Source organism: Aotus nancymaae, unplaced genomic scaffold (assembly GCF_030222135.1).
Source record: "Aotus nancymaae isolate 86718 unplaced genomic scaffold, 86718_ANA_hifiasm-v0.15.2.pri h1tg000059l, whole genome shotgun sequence".
NCBI classification, from domain to species: domain Eukaryota; kingdom Metazoa; phylum Chordata; class Mammalia; order Primates; family Aotidae; genus Aotus; species Aotus nancymaae.
The window spans coordinates 5,649,093-5,668,919 of record NW_026988473.1 but is presented as its reverse complement, the minus strand read 5'-3'; the positions used below and the strand labels follow the sequence as shown (position 1 = coordinate 5,668,919).

At 49.2% G+C, this 19,827-nt stretch overlaps 1 protein-coding gene across 1 annotated transcript; it reads left to right on the top strand.

Moving 5' to 3' along the window:
* The first annotated feature begins 796 nt into the window (after positions 1–796).
* On the top strand, positions 797–17,701 carry STIP1 (stress induced phosphoprotein 1). Its single transcript, XM_012463114.2, has 14 exons — positions 797–903; positions 6,553–6,762; positions 7,676–7,817; positions 7,990–8,131; positions 9,108–9,276; positions 10,695–10,821; positions 10,917–11,019; positions 11,281–11,401; positions 12,424–12,520; positions 12,632–12,756; positions 16,035–16,071; positions 16,291–16,394; positions 16,615–16,787; positions 17,210–17,701. The coding sequence occupies exons 1-14, from the start codon at positions 895–897 to the stop codon at positions 17,280–17,282; spliced, it is 1,632 nt and encodes a 543-aa protein (XP_012318537.2). The 5' UTR covers positions 797–894; the 3' UTR covers positions 17,283–17,701.
* Positions 17,702–19,827: the final 2,126 nt, after the last annotated feature.

The following is a 19,827-nucleotide window of genomic DNA, read 5'->3' as shown; positions in this document are numbered from 1 at the left end:
TCCACTGAGGACGCCCAGCGGGACAGCCAGGCCCGCAGCGGTGAGATCCCCGGCCTGTCCAGTCCAAACCCCAGGCGCCCTCGCGGCGTTTCTAGAACATTAAGAACCTAACAGCCAGGATGCAGGAGGGCCGGGCCCGAGGCCAGAGCGCTGGACAGCACGGGCAGCTGGCAGTGCAAGGCCAGGCAGCGCCCACCAGCAGGGACCCCCATCCCGATACGCGGGCGAAGGGCTGGGATCCTGTGCCGCTGGCGATGCCGGGGACCGCCTGGGACTCGCGGCCCTCGGGAGCGAAAGGAAAGGGCCGCCCGAGCTACAGCGGAGCCTGCCTGCGGCCGGGACTGCCACACTCTACGGGCGGGGCGAAACCCGGCCTTTTGAGGGACAGCAATTTAAGCCAATCAGCGCAAAGGGTTGGCAAACCTCTAATCCAATTGGAATTTCTCTCATTTTAAAGGCGGTTCCTACATGGAGTCCGGCAGCCCAATGGGAGAGGTGGAAATTTCCAGAACGAACAGGACCAATGGGCGCGGCCAGCGCGGCCACGATTGGCAAAGCAAAAAACCAATCCGTGTCGCAGAAGTCCGCTCCTCCCTCCAGTCGTAGAGCCTGATATGGGTGGGGTTTATAAAGGAGCGACAAATCCTGAGGTGCGGGGGAGGTAGGGTTGACTCGCTGTCCAATGAAAGGGAAGCAGAGATGATGGGCTGAACCTCAAGCCAATAATAAAGCGGCACAGAGAGCCCCCTAGAAGAACTCGACCAGTGAGCAGACGAGGAAGGGGCGGGAGCCGGAGTCCCGGCAGCTTCTAGTAGGTTCCAGAAGGCGGCGCGTGCGGTTGGTAACGCGGTGCGGACGGATTCGATTCAACCGGGGTCCGGGCTGCGCTGCGCTATGGAGCAGGTGAAGGGGGAGGGGCGGGCTGAGGCTTGGGGACCGGCGGAGGCCAGGCCGCGGTAGCGGGGCGGGGCGGGTGACGGATCGAGGCGACCAGAGAGGGGTGCTGGGGCCGGACAGAGAGGAGGCGAGGGTGTGAGGGGTCGCTGCCGGCGGGCGGGAGCGGGGTCTATAGCGAGGCTCGGCCGCGGGGATCGCTCATCACCTCTTGGTTGGGCGAGGAGGGCCCGAAGGAGGCCACAGCCCGTGAGTCCGGCCGGCGGCGGGAAGAAGGGGCCGCCGCCGGGCTCTGAAGGCGTCCCGAGGGGCGGCTGGAAGCCGAGCGGGGGAGGGTGTGGGCCTCACGGGGCGGGGTGGAGGTGGGCGAGGGGCCGGGGTCCGCACTCGCGAGGTCGCCCTTCGGGAGATCTGAGACGGCCGACGGAGAAACCGCTCGGACTGGCCACGAGGAACTTGGACGGATCCAGGGAGCGGGGACGGGACTACATTGGGAGTCGCCGAGGGTCGTAGCAGCCTGGGACCCAGTTGGGACAAATCCTCTGCTGCATCTGAGAAGCTCGGGGTGGGAGAGAGTTGAGCGGGTGTCTGAGGAGCCGCAGGCTGACTGCCTGATGCGGGGAAGGGGAGGGTGCCGCAAAAGTCCTTGCAACGAATTCCATCTCTGCCAGTGTTTTACAAACGTATTGCGGCCCCTCCCCCTCTTCTTGTATGCTTGTGTGTGACTGTCGGGTGACCGAGGACTGACACTTCCGAAAGGTGGGTTTTTGACTACGCGGGGAGGAATTCGTGGTTGTAGGTAATTTACACTACAGAGATCAGCAGCTGGAAGTTACGGGCCTCCATTGAGCATTTGGGGGGCCGAGTTTGAAGCGGCTCCTGCTTGCTTTCAGTGACTTGGTTATGTCCTCAGTAGCTTGTGGTTGAGAAAGGCCTAGAGGTTTTGTTCCATTAGAAGCTGTCATTGAGCTGTAATGATTCATCGGAAGAAAAAGGACAAAACAGCTCACTTTTTTTGGTGTGAGAGAGAGCTGAGTCTTTTGGTCTCCTGTAGCAGTTGGTTCTTTGGGCAAAACTCGAGCTTCCTTGCTGTGTTAAAAGATTAGAAATGAAGTTAATAAACTTTTTGTTGCCCATGTAATAGTAAAGTTGTATCTAGGGTTAAATGGGCTGTAGTATAGGGGAGGAAAAGATTTCTGGACTAAGACATTGCTCTTTTAAAAAAGTATCTCAGCTAGGCGCGGTGGATCACGCCTGTAATCCCAGCACTTTGGGAGGCTGAGCCCAACAGATCACCTGAGGTCAGGAGTTGGAGACCAGCCTGGCCAACGTGGTAAAACCCCATCTCTACTAAAAATACAAAAATGAGTGGGACATGGTGTAGCGTGCCTGTAATTCCAGCTACTGGGGAGGCAGGAGAATCGCCTGAACCCCGGAGGTGGAGGTTGCGGTGAGCCACTGCACTCCAGCCTGGGTGAGCCAGACTCCATCTCAAAAAAAAAAAAAAAAAAGCCAGGCGCGGTGGCTCACGCCTGCAATCCCAGCACTTTGGGAGGCTGAGATGGGTGGATCACGAGGTCAGGAGATCGAGACCATCCTGGCCAACATGGTGAAACCCTGTCTCTACTAAAAATACCAAAAAAAATTAGCTGCACGTGGTGGCGCACGCCTGTAATCCCAGCTACTCGAGAGGCTGAGGCAGGAGAATCGCTTGAACCAGGGAGTCAGAGGTTGCAGTGAGCTGAGATCGTGCCTCTGTACTCCAGCCTGGCAACAGAGTGAGACTCAGTCTCAAAAAGAAAAAAGAAAGGATCTCTTTCTAATGTTACCAAATTTTAATTTATTTTTTAGAGACAGGGTATGGTTCTGTGGCCCGGGCTGAAGTGCACTGGCAGGATCATATAGCTCACTGCAGCCTTAAATTCTTGGCCTCAAGTGTTCCTCCTGCCTCAGCCTCCTGAGTAGCTGGGCACACCACCACCACAACTGTCTAATTTCTAAATTTTTTGTAGAGGTGAGGGTTTCGCTGTGTTTCCCAGGCTGCTTTTGAATTTCTGGGCTCAGGGAATCCTCCAGCCTTGGCCTCTCACAGCATTAGCACTAGGATTACAGATGTGAGCCACCTTGCTAGGACTTAAAATGTTTGTTTGTTTTTAAATCACTCCACTCATTATAAATAAGTGTATGTACAGGTAGGTAGATAGTCAACAAATATTTTGCTGAACTCAGGACTGCAAACTGATGTGGTTTCTGTACAGATGACCTGCCATTTAACCCCAGATGTGTTTGGGCCCACTGTCTTGAAACCATTCCTGAAAATAAACACGCAACTTCTCTACCTCTTGTTTTCATTTTCAACTGTCAAGTTTGTATTTCAGTTCAGATAATACTCAAGTTGGGCCGGCCCGGTGGCTCACACCTGTAATCCCAGCACTTTGGGAGGCTGAGGTAAGCAGATCTCGAGCTCAGGAGTTCGAGATCAAGCTGGCCAACATGGTGAAACCCCATCTCTACTAAAAATACAAAAAAAAAAAAAAATTAGCCTGCCATGATGGTACACACCTGTAGTCTCAGCTACTTGGAGGCTGAGGCAAGAGAATTGCTTGAACATGGCAGGCAGAGGTTGGAGTGAGCTGAGATTGCGACACTGCACTCCAGCCTGGGTGACAGAGCAAGACTCTGTCTCAAAAAAAAAAAAAAAAAAAAAAAAACTCAAGTTGGACAGATTTTGAGTGTTCAAGCTTGTATTTTTTTTTAGTAGGGGCCTTTCAAATAAATCCCACAATGATACACTTCTTACATTTAACCCAGCACAGGCATACGGCTGTGTAACACATTCAGTAAAACAGTATTTACTGTTATGTGCACTGTGTGCTGGTATTTTTTGTCCCACTTGGTCTTTTAAATGCTGGTCATGACCTATGAAATTGATTTCCTGACCCACTGCCGATCAGTGCTCTGTTTGAAAAATGCTTTTCTAAAGGATAGGCAGGAACTTCACCAGCTGCCTCTTGACACCACTTGAGTTTTGTTAACTCCTTGTCTTCTGGCCTCCATCTTAGGCGCTAGGATTTTTTAATCCCCTGTTTGCCTAATTTGGCAGGTTCCTTATGCCCTTCTCTCTCTAAGGTCTGGCTGATTGATGGAAGTTTCTGATCTCTCTATTTCAGGGTTCCAAAATAATTTCTCTTTTTTTTTTTTTGAGACAGAGTCTCACTCTTTTCCCCCAGGCAAGAATGCAGTGGCGCGATCTTGGCTCACAGCTACCTTCGCCTCCCAGGTTCAAGCAGTTCTCCTGCCTCAGCTTCGCAAGTAGCTAGGTCTACAGGCATGCACCACCACATCTGGCTAATTTTTATATTTTTAGTAGAGATGGGGTTTCACCATGCTGCCCAGACTGGTCTCTCAAACTCCTGACCTCAGGTGATCCACCCACCTCGGCCACCCAAAGTGCCGAGATTACAGCCTAAAATCATTTCTCTTAACAAAATTATTTCTAGCATCAATTTACTGTGTCATGGGTGGATAATACATACAATGAGTTAGTAACTTTGGTGACATAGCTCTATCTCACAGAATGTTTACTCTCAAAGGGATCCTTTGGCCTGGTGTGGTGGTTCACCTTTGGGAGGCTGAGGCAGGAGGTTGCTTTAGGCCAAGAGTTTGAGACAAGCCTGGACAATATGGCGAGACGCCATCTCTACCCCCACCCCCCCCACACACACACACAGAATTTAGCCAGGCCTGGTGACACACACCTGTAGTTCCAGCTACTTAAAAGGCTGGGTCAGGAGGATTGCTTGAGCCTAGGAGCTCAAGGTTACAGTGCACTGTGATATGCTGCTGCACTCCAGGCTGGGTAACAGAGTGAGATGCTGTCTTAAAACAAATACAGCCAGGGTCTCTGGCTCATGCCTGTAATCCCAGCACTTTGGGAGGCCGAGGTGGGCAGAACATGAGGTTAGGAGTTTAAGACTGGCCAACATGGTAAAACCCCATCTCTACTAAAAATACAAAAGTTAGCAGGGTATGGTGGTGGGTGCCTGTATTCCCAGCTACTCAGGAGGCTGAGGCAGGAAAATCGCTTGAACCCAGGAGGCAGAGGTTGCAGTGAGTTGAAATCATGCCACTGCACTCCAGCCTGGGGGACAGAGCAAGACTGCATCTTAAAATAAATAAATGAATGAGTGGAGCTTTTTGAGAGGTCCCTGCCCTCAGGTAGACTTTTGTGGGGCAGCTCAGTAAGGAGAAGCCCTTTAGTGAGGTCCCTGTTCTGACAGGGCCAAGGTCTGCTTCTCTTTTTAAAACTGCTGTATCCCACCAGGCACGGTGGCTCACGCCTGTAATCCCAGCACTTTGGGAGGCCGAAGCAGGTGAATCACCTGTGGTCAGGAGTTCGAGACCATCCTGACCAATATGGTGAAACCCTGTCTCTACTAAAATTTAAAAAATTAGCTGGGCGTGGTAGCATACGCCTGTAGTCCCATCTACTCAAGAGCTTAAGGTAGGAGAATTTCTTGAACCTGGGAGGTGGAGGTTGCAGTGAGACACTGCACTCCAGCCTGGTGACAGAGTGAGACTCCATCTCAAAAAACAGAAGAAAACCAGGTGTATCCCTATTTCTTGCATTCTAAATGTTTGAGAAAGGAGAAGTTTTTTTTTTTTTTTTTTTTTTGAGACGGAGTTTAGTTCTTATTACCCAGGCTGAAGTGCAATGGGGCGATCTCAGCTCACCACAACCTCCGTCTCCTGGGTTCAGGCAATTCTCCTGCCTCAGCCTCCTAAGTAGCTGGGACTACAGGCACGCGCCACCATGCCCAGCTAATTTTTGTATTTTTAGTAGAGACGAGGTTTCACCACGTTGACCAGGATGGTCTCGATCTCTTGATCTTGTGATCTACCTGTCTCGGCCTCCCAAAGTGCTGGGATTATAGGCGTGAGCCACCGCGCCCGGCTGGTGAAAGGAGAGGTTTTAATCACAACAGTATTTCTTTATTCTCCATTCCCTTTGTATGTAGTAATATTTAGCATGGCAAGAATCAATTTGGGGGCTAGCTTGACTCTTGCCCATTAATGAACATTTATCTAACTTGGTGACGTGTTGCCACACCAGGATATGGAGATCGGATCTTCTCTGATGGGAGGACGTGGTAACCACACCATAGGCAAGCATCTTGCCACTCCTAAGAAAGAGAAGTTTCCTGCCACCCCACAGCCTTTGGGTTACTGGAGTATGTATCAGTGCCACTCCATCCACCTTCCTGTGAAGGGTGACTAGGCCTGTGCTCCGTTTGTGTTTTGGATGCTTTGGAAATCTGTAACAAATGAATTTACTCTTCGTGAAAGGAGAGTGTGGGTCCGTCCTGGAGTGGCTTCCTGAGCTCCATGTGGAGACTGGAAGAGTGGCAGAGCCTTCGTTCATCAGGTGGGGCCAGCGTGGCACGCAGCCTGGGCTCTTTGCCTCTGCTTATGTTTTCTTTGTTGGCTCCCTAAGGAAGGTGTGGTAAATTAAGTAAAAATGAACCTGTTTTCCTCTCTTCTGATCTATAAAGTAACCTATTTATTTCTTGGTAACTACATAAAAGAATGAGTGTCATCTTAAAAGCTTGGGATGAAATGGGCACGTCATAGAGAAGCTGTGTGCTCTTTTTCCCTCAGGTCAATGAGCTGAAAGAGAAGGGCAACAAGGCCCTGAGTGCAGGCAACATTGATGATGCCTTACAGTGCTACTCCGAAGCCATTAAGCTGGATCCCCACAACCACTTGCTCTACAGCAACCGTTCTGCCGCCTATGCCAAGAAAGGAGACTACCAGAAGGCTTACGAGGACGGCTGCAAGACCGTCGACCTAAAGCCTGACTGGGGCAAGGTCAGCTGTGGGCGGCAGAGGTGGAGGGGTCCTTCATACCTTTACAGAAACGCCCTTTGGTGGCCCGAGGCTTACCTGTCTTGATAGACTGATAGCTACCTATCCACCTCCTTGTTTGAGTATCCTCCTCAGAAATGGTATTTTTCATCAAAGCTAAGATACCCATTAGTTGTAATACTGGCTTTATTTTTGGTGCTAAGAAGGAAGAGGCCAGGGCTGGGCGCGGTGTCACACACCTGTAATCCCAACACTTTGGGAGGCCAAGGTGGGCAGATCACTTGAGGTCAGGAGTTTGAGACCAGCCTGACGAACATGGTGAAACCCTGTCTGTACTAAAAATGCAAAAAAACTGAGCCAAGCATGGTGGCACGCGCCTGTAGTCCCAGCTCCTCAGGAGGCTGAGGCAGGCGGATCATCTGAGCCCGGGAGGCAGAGGTTGCAGTGAGCTGAGATCGTGCCACTGCACTCCAGCCTGGGGGACAGAGCAAGACCCTGTCTCAAAAACAAAACAAAACAAAAAAACTGGTGCAGTGGCTCCTGCCTATAATCCCAACACTTTGGGAGGTTGAGGCATTACTTGATTACTTGAGCCCAAGGGTTTGGGTCCAGCCTGAGAAACATGAGGAGTCCCTATCTCTACCAAGAATAAAAAAATACCTAAATGGAAAAAATGCTGCCAAAGAAACTGACTACAGTTGTTGAAGTGAATGGGATGGGGCAGATGTGCCTCTGCTATTTGGATGGATTCTTAAAGTAGCAGCCTTGGTTTCGTAGCCTACTCGTTCCTTTTTTCTTTTTGGCCTTCATGTGAATTTTTTTTTTCCAAAAAATGTAGGATTTTTATTTTCTGAGTTCGTTTTCTGGATTTACCTCTGGGTGTTCTTTATTTTATGTCTTTCTTTTTTGGTTTAAGGGCTATTCACGAAAAGCAGCAGCTCTTGAGTTCTTAAACCGGTTTGAAGAAGCAAAGCGAACCTACGAGGAGGGCTTAAAGCACGAGGCAAATAACGCTCAGCTGAAAGAGGGTTTACAGAATATGGAGGCCAGGTTGGCAGGTAGGCACCACACACCATTTTCTTTCTTATTGTTTTCTTAATGGAATTAATTTTGAGGCTCCCTCCATAAAATGTCAATCTGGTAGGGTAAAATGTCAGTCTGGTAGGATATGGGATGCAGTAATTCTAGTGAACTTGTTTCATAGTGATGTGCTTTCCTTTACTCGGACAGAGAGAAAATTCATGAACCCTTTCAACATGCCCAATCTGTATCAGAAGTTGGAGAGTGATCCCAGAACAAAGACACTGCTCAGTGATCCCACCTACCGGGAGCTGGTAGAGCAGCTACGAAACAAGCCTTCCGATCTGGGCACGTAAGTGGATGCTGCTCATCATTGAGGTTCTGGCAATGGGGGGAATGTTATGTCTTCCTGTAACCTCACAGCAGAGGGTTCCCTGGTCTAAATGGCAGAGTTCCTGCCTTTGCTTATTCTCTGCAGAACAGTAGGGGGTGATTGTTTATTTGTAATTATAGAAAGGGTCAGGGGAGCACATATCACAGTAATTGAGAATGTTCCTTGTAGTCCATATACACCTCTTGCCTGGTCTCCTAGAACTCTGATCTAGTATCAACCCCTCCTTTCCATCTGCCCTACTGTCTCTGTTGGTATATGGGAGTGGAAACAGGGTTGCAGTTCATGTGTAAAGCTGTGTCTAAGTCTTGTAACTGGTATCCGTCTCTATCTCAGTCCTCTGGCCCCTGAGATCAGCTAGGGAAGTATACCTGTAACAACTCATTCCTCTGTATCTGCCAGCCTTGAGGAATAAACTTGACCTCTGTTACTTCATTTCATTTTGTTTTATTTTTTTCGAGATGGAGTCTCACTCTGTCACCCAGGCTGGAGTGCAGTGGCGTGATCTCGGTTCACTGCAAACTCCACCTCCTGGGTTCAAGCGATTCTCCTGCCTCAGTCTCCATAGTAGCTGGGATTACAGGTACACACCACCACACCCGGCTAATTTTTGTATTTTTAGTAGAGACAGGGTTTCACCATGTTGGCCAGGCTGATCTCGAACTTCTGACCTCAAGTGGTCCGCCTGGCTGGGGCTCCCAAAGTGCTGGGATTCCAGGTGTGAGCCACTGTGCCCGGCCATCTGTGACTTCATTTTATTTTTTATTTTTTTGACTTTATTTTAGATGGATGGTGTTTTGAAGGTTTGAGTATTCCCTAGTTGTAGCTCGTGAGTGGTGCAAAATCTAGATCTGACTTTGATAGTAAGTAGGAGTTAAAGATTGATTGTAGGGTGGAGTAATTGCAATATTTCTTTCTTTTTTTAAATCAATACTAGGAAACTACAAGATCCCCGGATCATGACCACTCTCAGTGTCCTCCTTGGGGTCGATCTGGGAAGTATGGATGAGGAGGAAGAGGTTGCAACACCTCCACCACCACCCCCTCCCAAAAAGGAGACCAAGCCAGAGCCAATGGAAGAAGATCTTCCAGAGAATAAGAAGCAGGTCTTGTTGTTTCCTTCCTCACTGTCGTGCATTTGTGAACAACTAGAAGTCTTTATGTTAAATGGGAACATCTGTTGACCTTGAATGACCATGAGTATTATTTTTTTTTAGAGGTCTCACTGTGTTTCCCAGGTTGGTCTTGAACTCCTGGGAAACACACCTTTTCTGCTCTTCAGCTAGGATTACAGTCATGAGCCAATGTGCCCAGCTGTAACTACTTTGAGTGCTTTAGTATATGCTAAGCTTATGGCTATTATTCATTAGAATGGTGAGCATGTTAAAAGATCAGCTTTAGGCTGGGCACAGTGGCTCACACCTATAATCTCAGCACTTTGGGAAGCTGAGGTGGGTGGATCACCTGAGGTCTGGAGTTCAAGACCAGCCTGGCCAACATGGGGAAACCCTGTCTCTACTAAAAATACATTAGCCGAGTGTTGTGGTGTGCGCCTGTAGTCCCAGCTACTTGGGAGGCTGAGGCAGAAGAATTGCTTGAACCTGGGAGTTGGAGGTTGCAGTGAGCCGAGATTGCGTCACTGCACTCCGGCGTGGGCAAAAGAATGAGACTGTGTCTCAAAAAAAAAAATCAGCTTCACAAGAGATTTCCTAGGAGTAACATATAGTGAAGACGAACACAGCCGCTGTGTTGCTGCCAGTGTGTGAATGTTGGTCAGAGCAGGACTGGAAAGTTGTGAGCAATTCAGGTCCTTGCCATGATCCAGAAGAGCGTTGTCCACATCAGTTTCTCAGCTTTTGCTTCCTGGCTGGATGTGGTGTATAGTTGGGAGTGTCTGCTAAGCAGCACTCTTGGAGCAGGAGGCATGTGCCTCAACAATTTCATTTTCCTCCTTGTAAACTGGAACAGCAGATTGTTGCTAAATTTAGCACCTTGAAATGAGTGAGTGTTGGTTGTTCAGAGTGTCTCAGCTGGAAAAAGGCCCTCCAGCGTGGGCGGTAGTGAGTTCTACTGAAGACTCGTGCCACTCACCCCCTTTTCCCTATCCTCTCACCACCCCCTCTGCTGTGGTTCCCTGACAGCTAAGAACCTGAGGCAGCCACACAACCAAAACCAGATCTGCTGCAGCCTCTCAGAATAAAGTCTGGTCCAAAACTGTACCGTCCTCACCAGTTGCTTCAAGTCGAAGGGATTTCTTCTCCCCTAAAGAAGCCCTCTGCTTCCTGACAAAGATCCAGGATAGTAGGTGGGAAAGAGGGAGTTTCAGAGCAAGCAAAGATGAAGTTTTCATTCTAATGGCTGATAAATAGCTATTGTCTATAACTGATGAAGAGGTCTTCAGGAGAACTTGCTAGAATTCTATATATATTAGTTGTATTTCAGAACTTGTGACAGATCATAGATTCTTGCTGTCTTTGTCACCTGAGTTAGATTTTCTCAGCATTCACTTCTAAACCTCATGTAGGCACTAAAAGAAAAAGAGCTGGGGAACGATGCTTACAAGAAGAAAGACTTTGACACAGCCTTGAAGCATTATGACAAAGCCAAGGAGCTGGACCCCACCAACATGACTTACATTACCAATCAAGCAGGTGAGGGCTAGAAACAAGGGGCAAGGGAGTTGTTGGGTATCTCAGAGGGAAGGAGCAAGGACTGACTGTTCCTTTTTAACCATCCTATGTGACAGCGGTATACTTTGAAAAGGGCGACTACGATAAGTGTCGGGAGCTTTGTGAGAAGGCCATTGAAGTGGGGAGAGAAAACCGAGAAGACTATCGACAGATTGCCAAGTATGCTCGACCTTCCAGAATACCTTGAGTAGCGTGGAGGGTTTGCTGTCCAAGACTTCAGTTTCCCTGCACGGGGAGGAGGGCTCCTGGCTATAGAATCTGCTATGTTAAGAAAGGGCTGGCAAGGTGGTCACCGGAGCCAAGACAAAAGGTGTTGAAAGGCAGTGATGCGGGCCATTCTAGTTGCAGGTGTGTTTTCTCTGCAGGAGCTGACCTTATCTCTTTGTCCTAAGCAATACCTGTCCCTGTTTTCTTTATCAGAGCTTATGCTCGAATTGGCAACTCCTACTTCAAAGAAGAAAAGTACAAGGATGCCATCCATTTCTATAACAAGTCTCTGGCAGAGCACCGAACCCCAGATGTGCTCAAGAAATGCCAGCAGGTGGGTAGGAAAAGAATAGGGGTGTTTTCCTAATAATTGAGCTGTTGTTTCTTACTGTTTTATTTATTTAATAATGAACTTGACCTTTTTTTTTTTTTTTGAGTTGGAGTCTTGCTCTTGTCGCCCGTGCTGGAGTGCAATGGCACGATCTTGGCTCACTGCAACCTCCGCCTCCCAGGTTCAAGCCATTCTACTGCCTCAGCCTCCTGAGTAGCTGGGATTACAGGCATGCACCACCAAGCCCAGCTGATTTTCTTTGTATTTTTAGTAGAGATGGGGTTTTACCATGTTGACCAGGCTGGTCTCTGACCCCATGATCTGCCCACCTCGGACTCCCAAAGCGCTGGGATTGCAGGCATGAGCCACTGCGCCCATTATTATTTGTAGAGAAAGGGTTTCACTGTGTTGCCCAGGCTGGTCTCGAACTCCTGAGCTCAAGTGATCTGCCCTCCTCGGCCTCCCAAAGCACTGGGATTATAGGCATGAGCCACTATGCCTGGCTGAACCTGACTTTCTTAGGTCGTGGCTTTGATCATCGTTTATGCTTCTTTCTCTGTCATTTAACAGTGACAACATGTAGAAGATGATCTGGCTTTTTTTGCAGCTTTTTGTATTGGCCAAGAGTTCAGCCCTAAATGTGTTACTATTTAGAGCCTGTGCATTAACAGTATTAGTAGTTCTTGTAACAATATTTTTACTATTTTAGACAACAAAAATGGTGTGATTTAGGCCAGTTGTCTTAAATTACGTAGGGGGTGAGTTTATTCACAAAAGGATTAGTGAGAGAATGAATGGGGCTGGCTAGGCACGCAGCCTTTTCACACAGGCCTTAGTTTTGTACCAAGTGTCGTGTCAATGCTATTTGTTCTCTTTCATGGTATAGCTTAATAATAAAGACTGTACATTTCTTTTAAAATCTCGTCAGCACTACTCTGAAAATTAAAATCCTAATTTGGTTTTTAAGTCCAATATTTAGATGTTTATGAGCATTAAATTACTATTCCAAGAATTATTTTTTGTAGGCAGAGAAAATCCTGAAGGAGCAAGAGCGGCTGGCCTACATAAACCCCGACCTGGCTTTGGAGGAGAAGAACAAAGGCAACGAGTGTTTTCAGAAAGGTACTTGCCCGCAGCTTGGGGCTGGGCGCTTCCCGTGCCTGACTCGGGGGTAAACAGGGCCTGGTACACATGGGGGCTTTTTAAAAGGTTGTCTTTGTTTTTCTTCCCCAGGGGACTATCCCCAGGCCATGAAGCATTATACAGAAGCTATCAAAAGGAACCCAAAAGATGCCAAATTATACAGTAATCGAGCTGCCTGCTATACCAAACTTCTGGAGTTCCAGCTGGCACTCAAGGTGAGACCCGGTTGTGTGGGAGCAGCTATTACTGTAAACCTGCAGATGAGGAGAGGGTTTTCTCTCTGTGTTTTCATCAACTTTGGGTTGATGATGTTTGAGATAGTCTCTCGCTCTGTCCCACCTCAGCCTCCTGAGGAGCTAGGACCACAGCACATGCCACCACACCCAGCTACATTTTTAATTTTTTTATAGAGTTGGGGTCTTGCTATATTGCCCAGAATTATAGGGGGGAGGGGTGTGTGTGTAAAATATGGGACATGTATCTAAATGGTCCTGGCCCATGGAGTTATTAGTGGTTGGCAGTACATGGGTCATTTCACCCCCGTATCCTTCCTCACATTTTTTGTTTGTTTTTTTGGTTTTTTTTTGAGACGGAGTCTCACATTGTTGCTGGGGCTGGAGTGCAATGGCGTAATCTTGGCTCACTGCAACCTCTGCCTCCCGGGTTCAAGCAATTCTGCCTCAGCCTCCTGAGTAGCTGGGATTACAAGTGTGTGCCACCACATCCGGCTAATTTTTTGTATTTTTAGTAGAGATGGGGTTTCATTATGTTGGCCAGGCTGGTCTTGAACTCCTGATCTTGTGATTCACCTGCCTCAGCCTCCCAAAGTGTTGGGATTATAGGCATGAGCCACTGCACCCGGCCTGTTTTTGCTTTTTTTTTTTTTTTTCCTTTTTGAGATGGAGCCTCACTATGTCACCCAGGCTGGAGTGCATTAGCACAATCTCAACTTACTGCAAGCTCTGCCTCCCAGGTTCAAGCAATTTTCCTGCCTTGGCCTCCTGAGTAGCTAGGGTTACAGGCATGTGCCACCACGTCCGGCTAATTTTTGTGTTTGTAGTAGAGACGGTTTCACCATGTTGGCCAGGCTGGTCTTGACTCCTGACCTCAGGTGATCTGCCCGCTCTGGCCTCCCAAAGTGCTGGGATGACAGGTGTGAGCAACTGCGGCCAGCCACGTTTTTTTTTTGTTTTTTTGAGACAAGGTCTGGCTCTATTGCCCATACTGGCTGGAGTGCAGTGGCACAATCTCAGCTCACTGTAACGTCCGCTTCCCTTGCTTAAGCCATCCTCCCACCTCAGCCTCCTGAGTAGCTGGGATTACAGGCATGCACATTGTACCCAGCTAATTTTTGTATTTTTTATAGACAGGGTTTCAACATGTTTTCCCAGGCTAGTATCAAACTCCTGGGCTCAAGAGATCCTCCTGCCTTGGACTCAAAGTCCTGGAATTATAGGCATGAGCCACCGAGCCCGGCCTGTGTTTAATTTTTGAGGAACTACCCTGTTGTTTTTTTCAGCAGCTGCACTACCCTTCCTTGCTTTTCTGTTTTGCTCAGGTAGGTAGGTCTGCTGTTCGCAGTCACATGAAGTTTGGTCAGATAAGATTTAAGTTTGACACCGTGGAGTTCCCATCATTCTCTTGAATGCCAGCCACCCTACCTCTATCAGAGTTTTTTGGACTGTTCTCTAGCTAACAAACCTGGACCGTACTGTGGGAAGGTGACAAAGTATGAGCTGTCTAGAAGCAGCCATACCTGGGTTTGTGTTGGTTTTATATTTTGTGCCGCTGTCTTCTGGGTCTGTGTCTTGGCCTAGAGACAGCATTTCCACTATTAGAATTGTCTAAGAGTCATGTCAAAAGCATATCAATTTGTGATGCAAAGACTAGCAGGTTGTCAGTCACCTGGGAGGTGAGCAGTACTTTCCCAGTCATGAAAGCATAGAAGAAGAATGAATAGGGTTTCTGCTGCTCTGCTGACTTCTTGGTGGAAAGGTTGGAATTAGGCCCAGGATGCTCAGTGTGCTGCATCATGTTCTTTTCTTCATAATTTCTTACTTGGAAGATGTTTCAAAAAGAAGAATACATAGTGAATTCCTGGTGTAACTTCCACCTTTGTTTGACAATTAAATATTGACCCGTTATTGCCGAACTGTTTGCGAAAGAGTTGCATACATTTGGCACTTAGAATGAGGCATCCAGGTTTCATGCACACATTGCCTGAAAAGACTCCCTGTCCAGTGCAGCACTGTCAGCACGGGTGACCTCATCTGTACCAAGGCCTAATACCATCTGCAGTCTCTCCATCCATACTCAGATTTGCCCACTTGTCCAAAAATATGTTTTGAAACTCTGGAGTTAATTTAATTTTATTTTTTTGAAATGGAATTAGTTTGTGGTCGCCCAGGCTGGAGTGCAATGGCATGATCTTGGCTCACTGCAACCTCCGCCTCCCAGGTTCAAGGGATTCTCCTGCCTCAGCCTCTCAAGTAGCTGGGATTATTATAGGTGCAGTCAGTAGTCCAGCAAAAAATTTTTTTTAAGTAGAAACGGGGTTTCATCATGTTGGCCAGGCTGGTGTCGAACTCCTGACCTCAGGTGATCCACCAGCCTTAGCCTCCCAAAGTGCTGGAATTAAAGGTGTGAGCCGCTGTGCCTGGCCTTGTTTTGTTTCTTTTTTGTTTTTGTTTTTATTTGTTTCTTTTAGACGGGATTTCATTCTTGTTGCCCAGGCTGGAGTCCAATGGCAGGATCTCAACTCATTGAAATCTCTACCTCCTGGGTTCAAGCAGTTCTTCTGCCTCCACCTCCCAAATAGCTAGGATTACAGGCATGTGCCATCACGGCCAGCTAATTTTTTAAAAAATATTTTTAGGCCAGGCGCGGTGGCTCACGCTTGTAATCCCAGAACTTTGGGAGGCCGAGGTGGGTGGATCACCTGAGGTCAGGAGTTTGAGACCAGCCTGGCCAACATGGTGAAACCCCATCTCTATTTTTAAAATAAATAAATAAATAAATAAAATATAAATATAAATGTAGATATATACATATATATATATTTTTGGTAGAGATGGGTTTTTCCATGTTGGTCAGGCTGGTCTCACACTCCCGACCTCAGCCTTCCAAAGTGCTGGGATTACAGGCGTGAGCCATTGTGCCCAGCTTGTTTTGTTTTTTAACCAGCAGTGCTTTTGGATTCAAAAGCTCTCAGGACCAACACCCATACATTTCATCTAGTTGTCATGTACTCGTCAGTTTCTCAAACTGGAATTGGTCCCCCCTTCCGTGTTATTTCCATAACATCAGCCTCTTGCAGAGTCTCGGCTGTTTGTCTCGTGTGGGATGTTCCACATCTGGAGTTGTCTTTCCTGATGTATCACCTCTGTGTGGTGCTGGGTCAGGCTTTAAGAGTTGGAAGTCCACATGCTCGAGCTGCCTGTAGTGAGCTCGTCCAAGGGAATGAGCCTAATTTCTTTCTGCTGCTTCTTCCTAGGACTGTGAGGAATGTATCCAGCTGGAGCCGACCTTCAGTAAGTGCTTTTTTGCTGCCTGTCCCCTGTCCCCTTTTTCTAGCCAAAAGATTAGAGAAGGAAAGGGCAAGTCCTTTGTCTACCTGTGTGTCCTTGGGACCTGTAGCATTTAGGACCCAGCATCAGTAGGCATGAACGGTGTTGGTGTGCAGGCGAAGAGGCACAGGGAGCAGCCTTGGACACTACTTGTGGATAATGTGCCACCTCTTCTGTTTGTAGTCAAGGGTTATACCCGGAAAGCCGCTGCCCTGGAAGCGATGAAGGACTACACCAAAGCCATGGATGTGTACCAGAAGGCGCTCGACCTGGACTCCAGCTGTAAGGTGGGGCTGCTTCTGGCCTCCAGGGGACTCCGCCTGCCTCTTTGTCTGTTGGGTCTTTTCCGTGTTCAGTCCCTGATAGCTTCCCTGTCGCCTCCATTTCTCTGGGTTTCTCTCTTACTTGCTGTCTCTCCCCTTGTCAGTTACCCATTATCTTGGGCCTGCTGAAGCAGTGAGCCGGGTGGTGGTCACACTCTTCCCCTTTGTTTCCTCTGGACTGCAGGAGGCAGCAGACGGCTACCAGCGCTGTATGATGGCGCAGTACAACCGGCATGACAGCCCCGAAGATGTGAAGCGACGAGCCATGGCCGACCCTGAGGTGCAGCAGATCATGAGTGACCCAGCCATGCGCCTTATCCTGGAACAGATGCAGAAGGACCCCCAGGCACTCAGCGAGTACGTAGAGTCAGAGAGGCAGCCTTGCTGGACATGGGAAACAAAAGCAGGCAGATGAGAGTGCACGCAGCTGGGAGGGTTGTGCTCGGCCTGCGAGGAAGAGGAATTGTATCATTCCTCCCAAACCTATGGAGGTTGGCAGCAGGTGGTGAGCTGGAAGGGCTTTGTTTGTTAGTTGCGATAGCTTAAGCAATCATTTGGAAAGGCGCATTGAGCTGGGAGAAAGGTCTTGGCTGGAAGCTATGGTGTGGGCTTGGAGTCGGACTGGCAAGTTCTGCAAGGTGGAGCAGGCCTCTGTGCTATGCGCGCTCGGCCTTGCCAGGACTCCTCCCTGCCGGGGCCTTCTGTGAACAGGGGTTGAATTGGAGCTTGCTCTGAGAGCAAGGTTGTCTCATTTCATATAACTGCCTCTTCCTCCATAGACACTTAAAGAATCCTGTAATAGCACAGAAGATCCAGAAGCTGATGGATGTGGGTCTGATTGCAATTCGGTGATGACTTGTTCATCCCCCCTTCCCTTCGCCCTCATGTGGAAAGAGGAGCTGGGACCGCGGCGAGCAGCACGGAGTGGAAGGGAGAGCAGGGGGAAAGAAGGCCTCATCTCTATATTTATACATAACCCCGGGAAGACACAGAGACTTGTATTGGTGCTGTTCGTGCCGCCGCTGCCTCTGGGCCTTCCCAGCACACGCATGGTCTCTTCACCGCTGCCCTTGAGTTCCGTGTCTCCTTCCCCTGCCCCTAGTCGCTGTCTCGGCTGCTCTCCCATAGTTGGTTATTTTTTATTTGGGGCAGTGGGCATGTATGGGGAGGGAAGGGGGTTCTTCCCAGCCTCAGGTCCCAGCTGTCTCATGTTGTTTATTCCACGTCCCCTTCTCCAATAAAACAAGCCAGTTGGGCGTGGTTATGTGTTACGTTGGCCTTGAGTGATTTTTTTTTTTAACCAAACGTTGGTCCTGCAGGGGCTGCTCCTGGAACCTGAGCTTGTTCTCTCTGAGGTGGGCCTAGGAGGAGTCAGGTGCTTGGCAGAGCTCCCTGGCTTTGCTGAGAGGGTTGCCAGGTGGCGCTGTTCCCTGGCTTTGCTGAGAGGGTTGCCAGGTGGCGCTGTTGCTCAGCAGCTGGAAGGAAATCTGGAGGCTTCCCCACCCCAAGTGGTACCAATGAGAGGTTCAGATAAGCTTTGGGGTAACCCTAGTGCTGTGAATTCTCCAGAGGAACTGGCTAGATCCAGAGCTCAGTGGGTCCAACCCAGGAATCGGGGTTCTTTTTTTTTTTTTGAGACATAGTCTTACTCTGTTGCCCTGGCTGGGGTACAGTGGCAAGATGTCTGCTCACTGCAACTTCTTCCGCCTCCCGCGTTCAGGTGATTCTCCGGCCTCAGCCTCCTGAGTAGCTGGGACTATAGGCGCATGCCACCAAGCCCGGCTAATTTTTTTTTTATTTTTAGTGGAGACGGCGTTTCACTGTATTACCCAGGATGCTCTCAATCTCCAGACCTCATGATCCACCCGCCTCAGCCTCCCAAAGTGCTGGGATTACAGGCGTAAGCCACCTTGCCGGGCCAGAATCAGGGTTCTAACGTGAGATGCTGAGACCTCTGGGGAGATGCAGCTCTGCTGTCAACTGCTGTTAGATGTAGGAGTTGGGTCATGGATTTATTTTTTGGTTTTGATTTTGGTTTTGTTATTTGAGATGGAGTTTCAGGCTGGAGTGCAGTGGCACTATCTCGGCTCACTGCAACCTCCACTTCCTGGTTTCAAGCGATTCTCCTGCCTCAGCCTCCCCAGTAGCTGGGATTAAAGGTGCCCCCTACCACACCCAGCTAATTATTTTAGTAAGACAGTGTTTCGCCATATTGACCAGGCTAGTCTCAAACTCCTGACCTCAAATGATCCACCTGCCACAACCTCTCAAATCCTCATGCTGGGATTACGGGCATGAGCCACCGTGACTTGCTGGGTGATGGTTTTAAAGAACGCACGGCTTGGTGGGTCACCTGAGGTCAGGAGTTCAAGACCAGTCTGACTAACATGGTGGAGGAACCCCATCCCTACTAAAAATATAAAATTTGCCAGGTGTGGTGGCACGTGCCTGTAATCCCAGCTACTTGAGAGGCTGAGGCAGGAGAAGCACTTGAAGCTGGGAGGCAGAGGTTGTGGTGAGCCGAAATCACACCATCGCACTCCAGCCTGGACAACAGAGCGAAACTCTGTCGCAAAGAAAAGAATGCATGGCTCTCACCTGAGAACTTAGGGTGCTAAGCTTTAATTAGACTTTTCCATGGTTGCAACAAACTGCGTTTTCTAAAGCTGTCTTCCTGGACTGGGCAGGAGTGAAACTTCCTCATTTGCTCCAAGAGTGCTGCTTTCTGGGCTAGGAAGGTGCTGAGACTAGCAGCTGGCTGGACTTCCTGCTGCTAGTTTCGTCAGCTGACTTTTCCCCTGGGAATCCCCGGCAGGCCCCCTTCCCCATCTGGGTGGCCCCAGTCAGGCAGTCCCACTCAACAGGACTCTGCCGCCCCCAGGCCTGCCCACCCTCTGTGCTCCAACCCCCAGTGTGTTGCCTGGAAAGGCCGTCATCCTGTGCAGAGCTGGTGGCAGACATAACCTTGGTCTACTGGAGCCCACGTCCTAGGGCAGGTGAGGGACAGGAGGGTGATAGACTGCCAGAGACCCCTGAGGTGACACGTAAGCACGAATGTGATGGGCGTGAGCCTCTGGGTACTGGGGGAGGCACATCTAGGAGGAGCACAGTGGAGGTGTCGCATTTGGAGCTGGGGGCCCTGAGGGCCCGGGAGGTTGTGGATGGTCAGGGCCAAGTTCTGTTCACTCGGCCACCTGGCAGGTCTGAGTTCATGAATTTGGAAGTAGCCCAATGTGGAGCTAGGAAAAACTGCAAAATGGACTTGTTTCCCTCTGCGGGGGGCCTTGAGGGATCCTTGGTTGACGGGGACAGCCAGGCTGGAGCCGATTAGACTTGTGAGTCCCAAATAACCTGGATCCACTCTGCCAGCTCCTGGGCTCTCCCTCTGGCAGCCCAG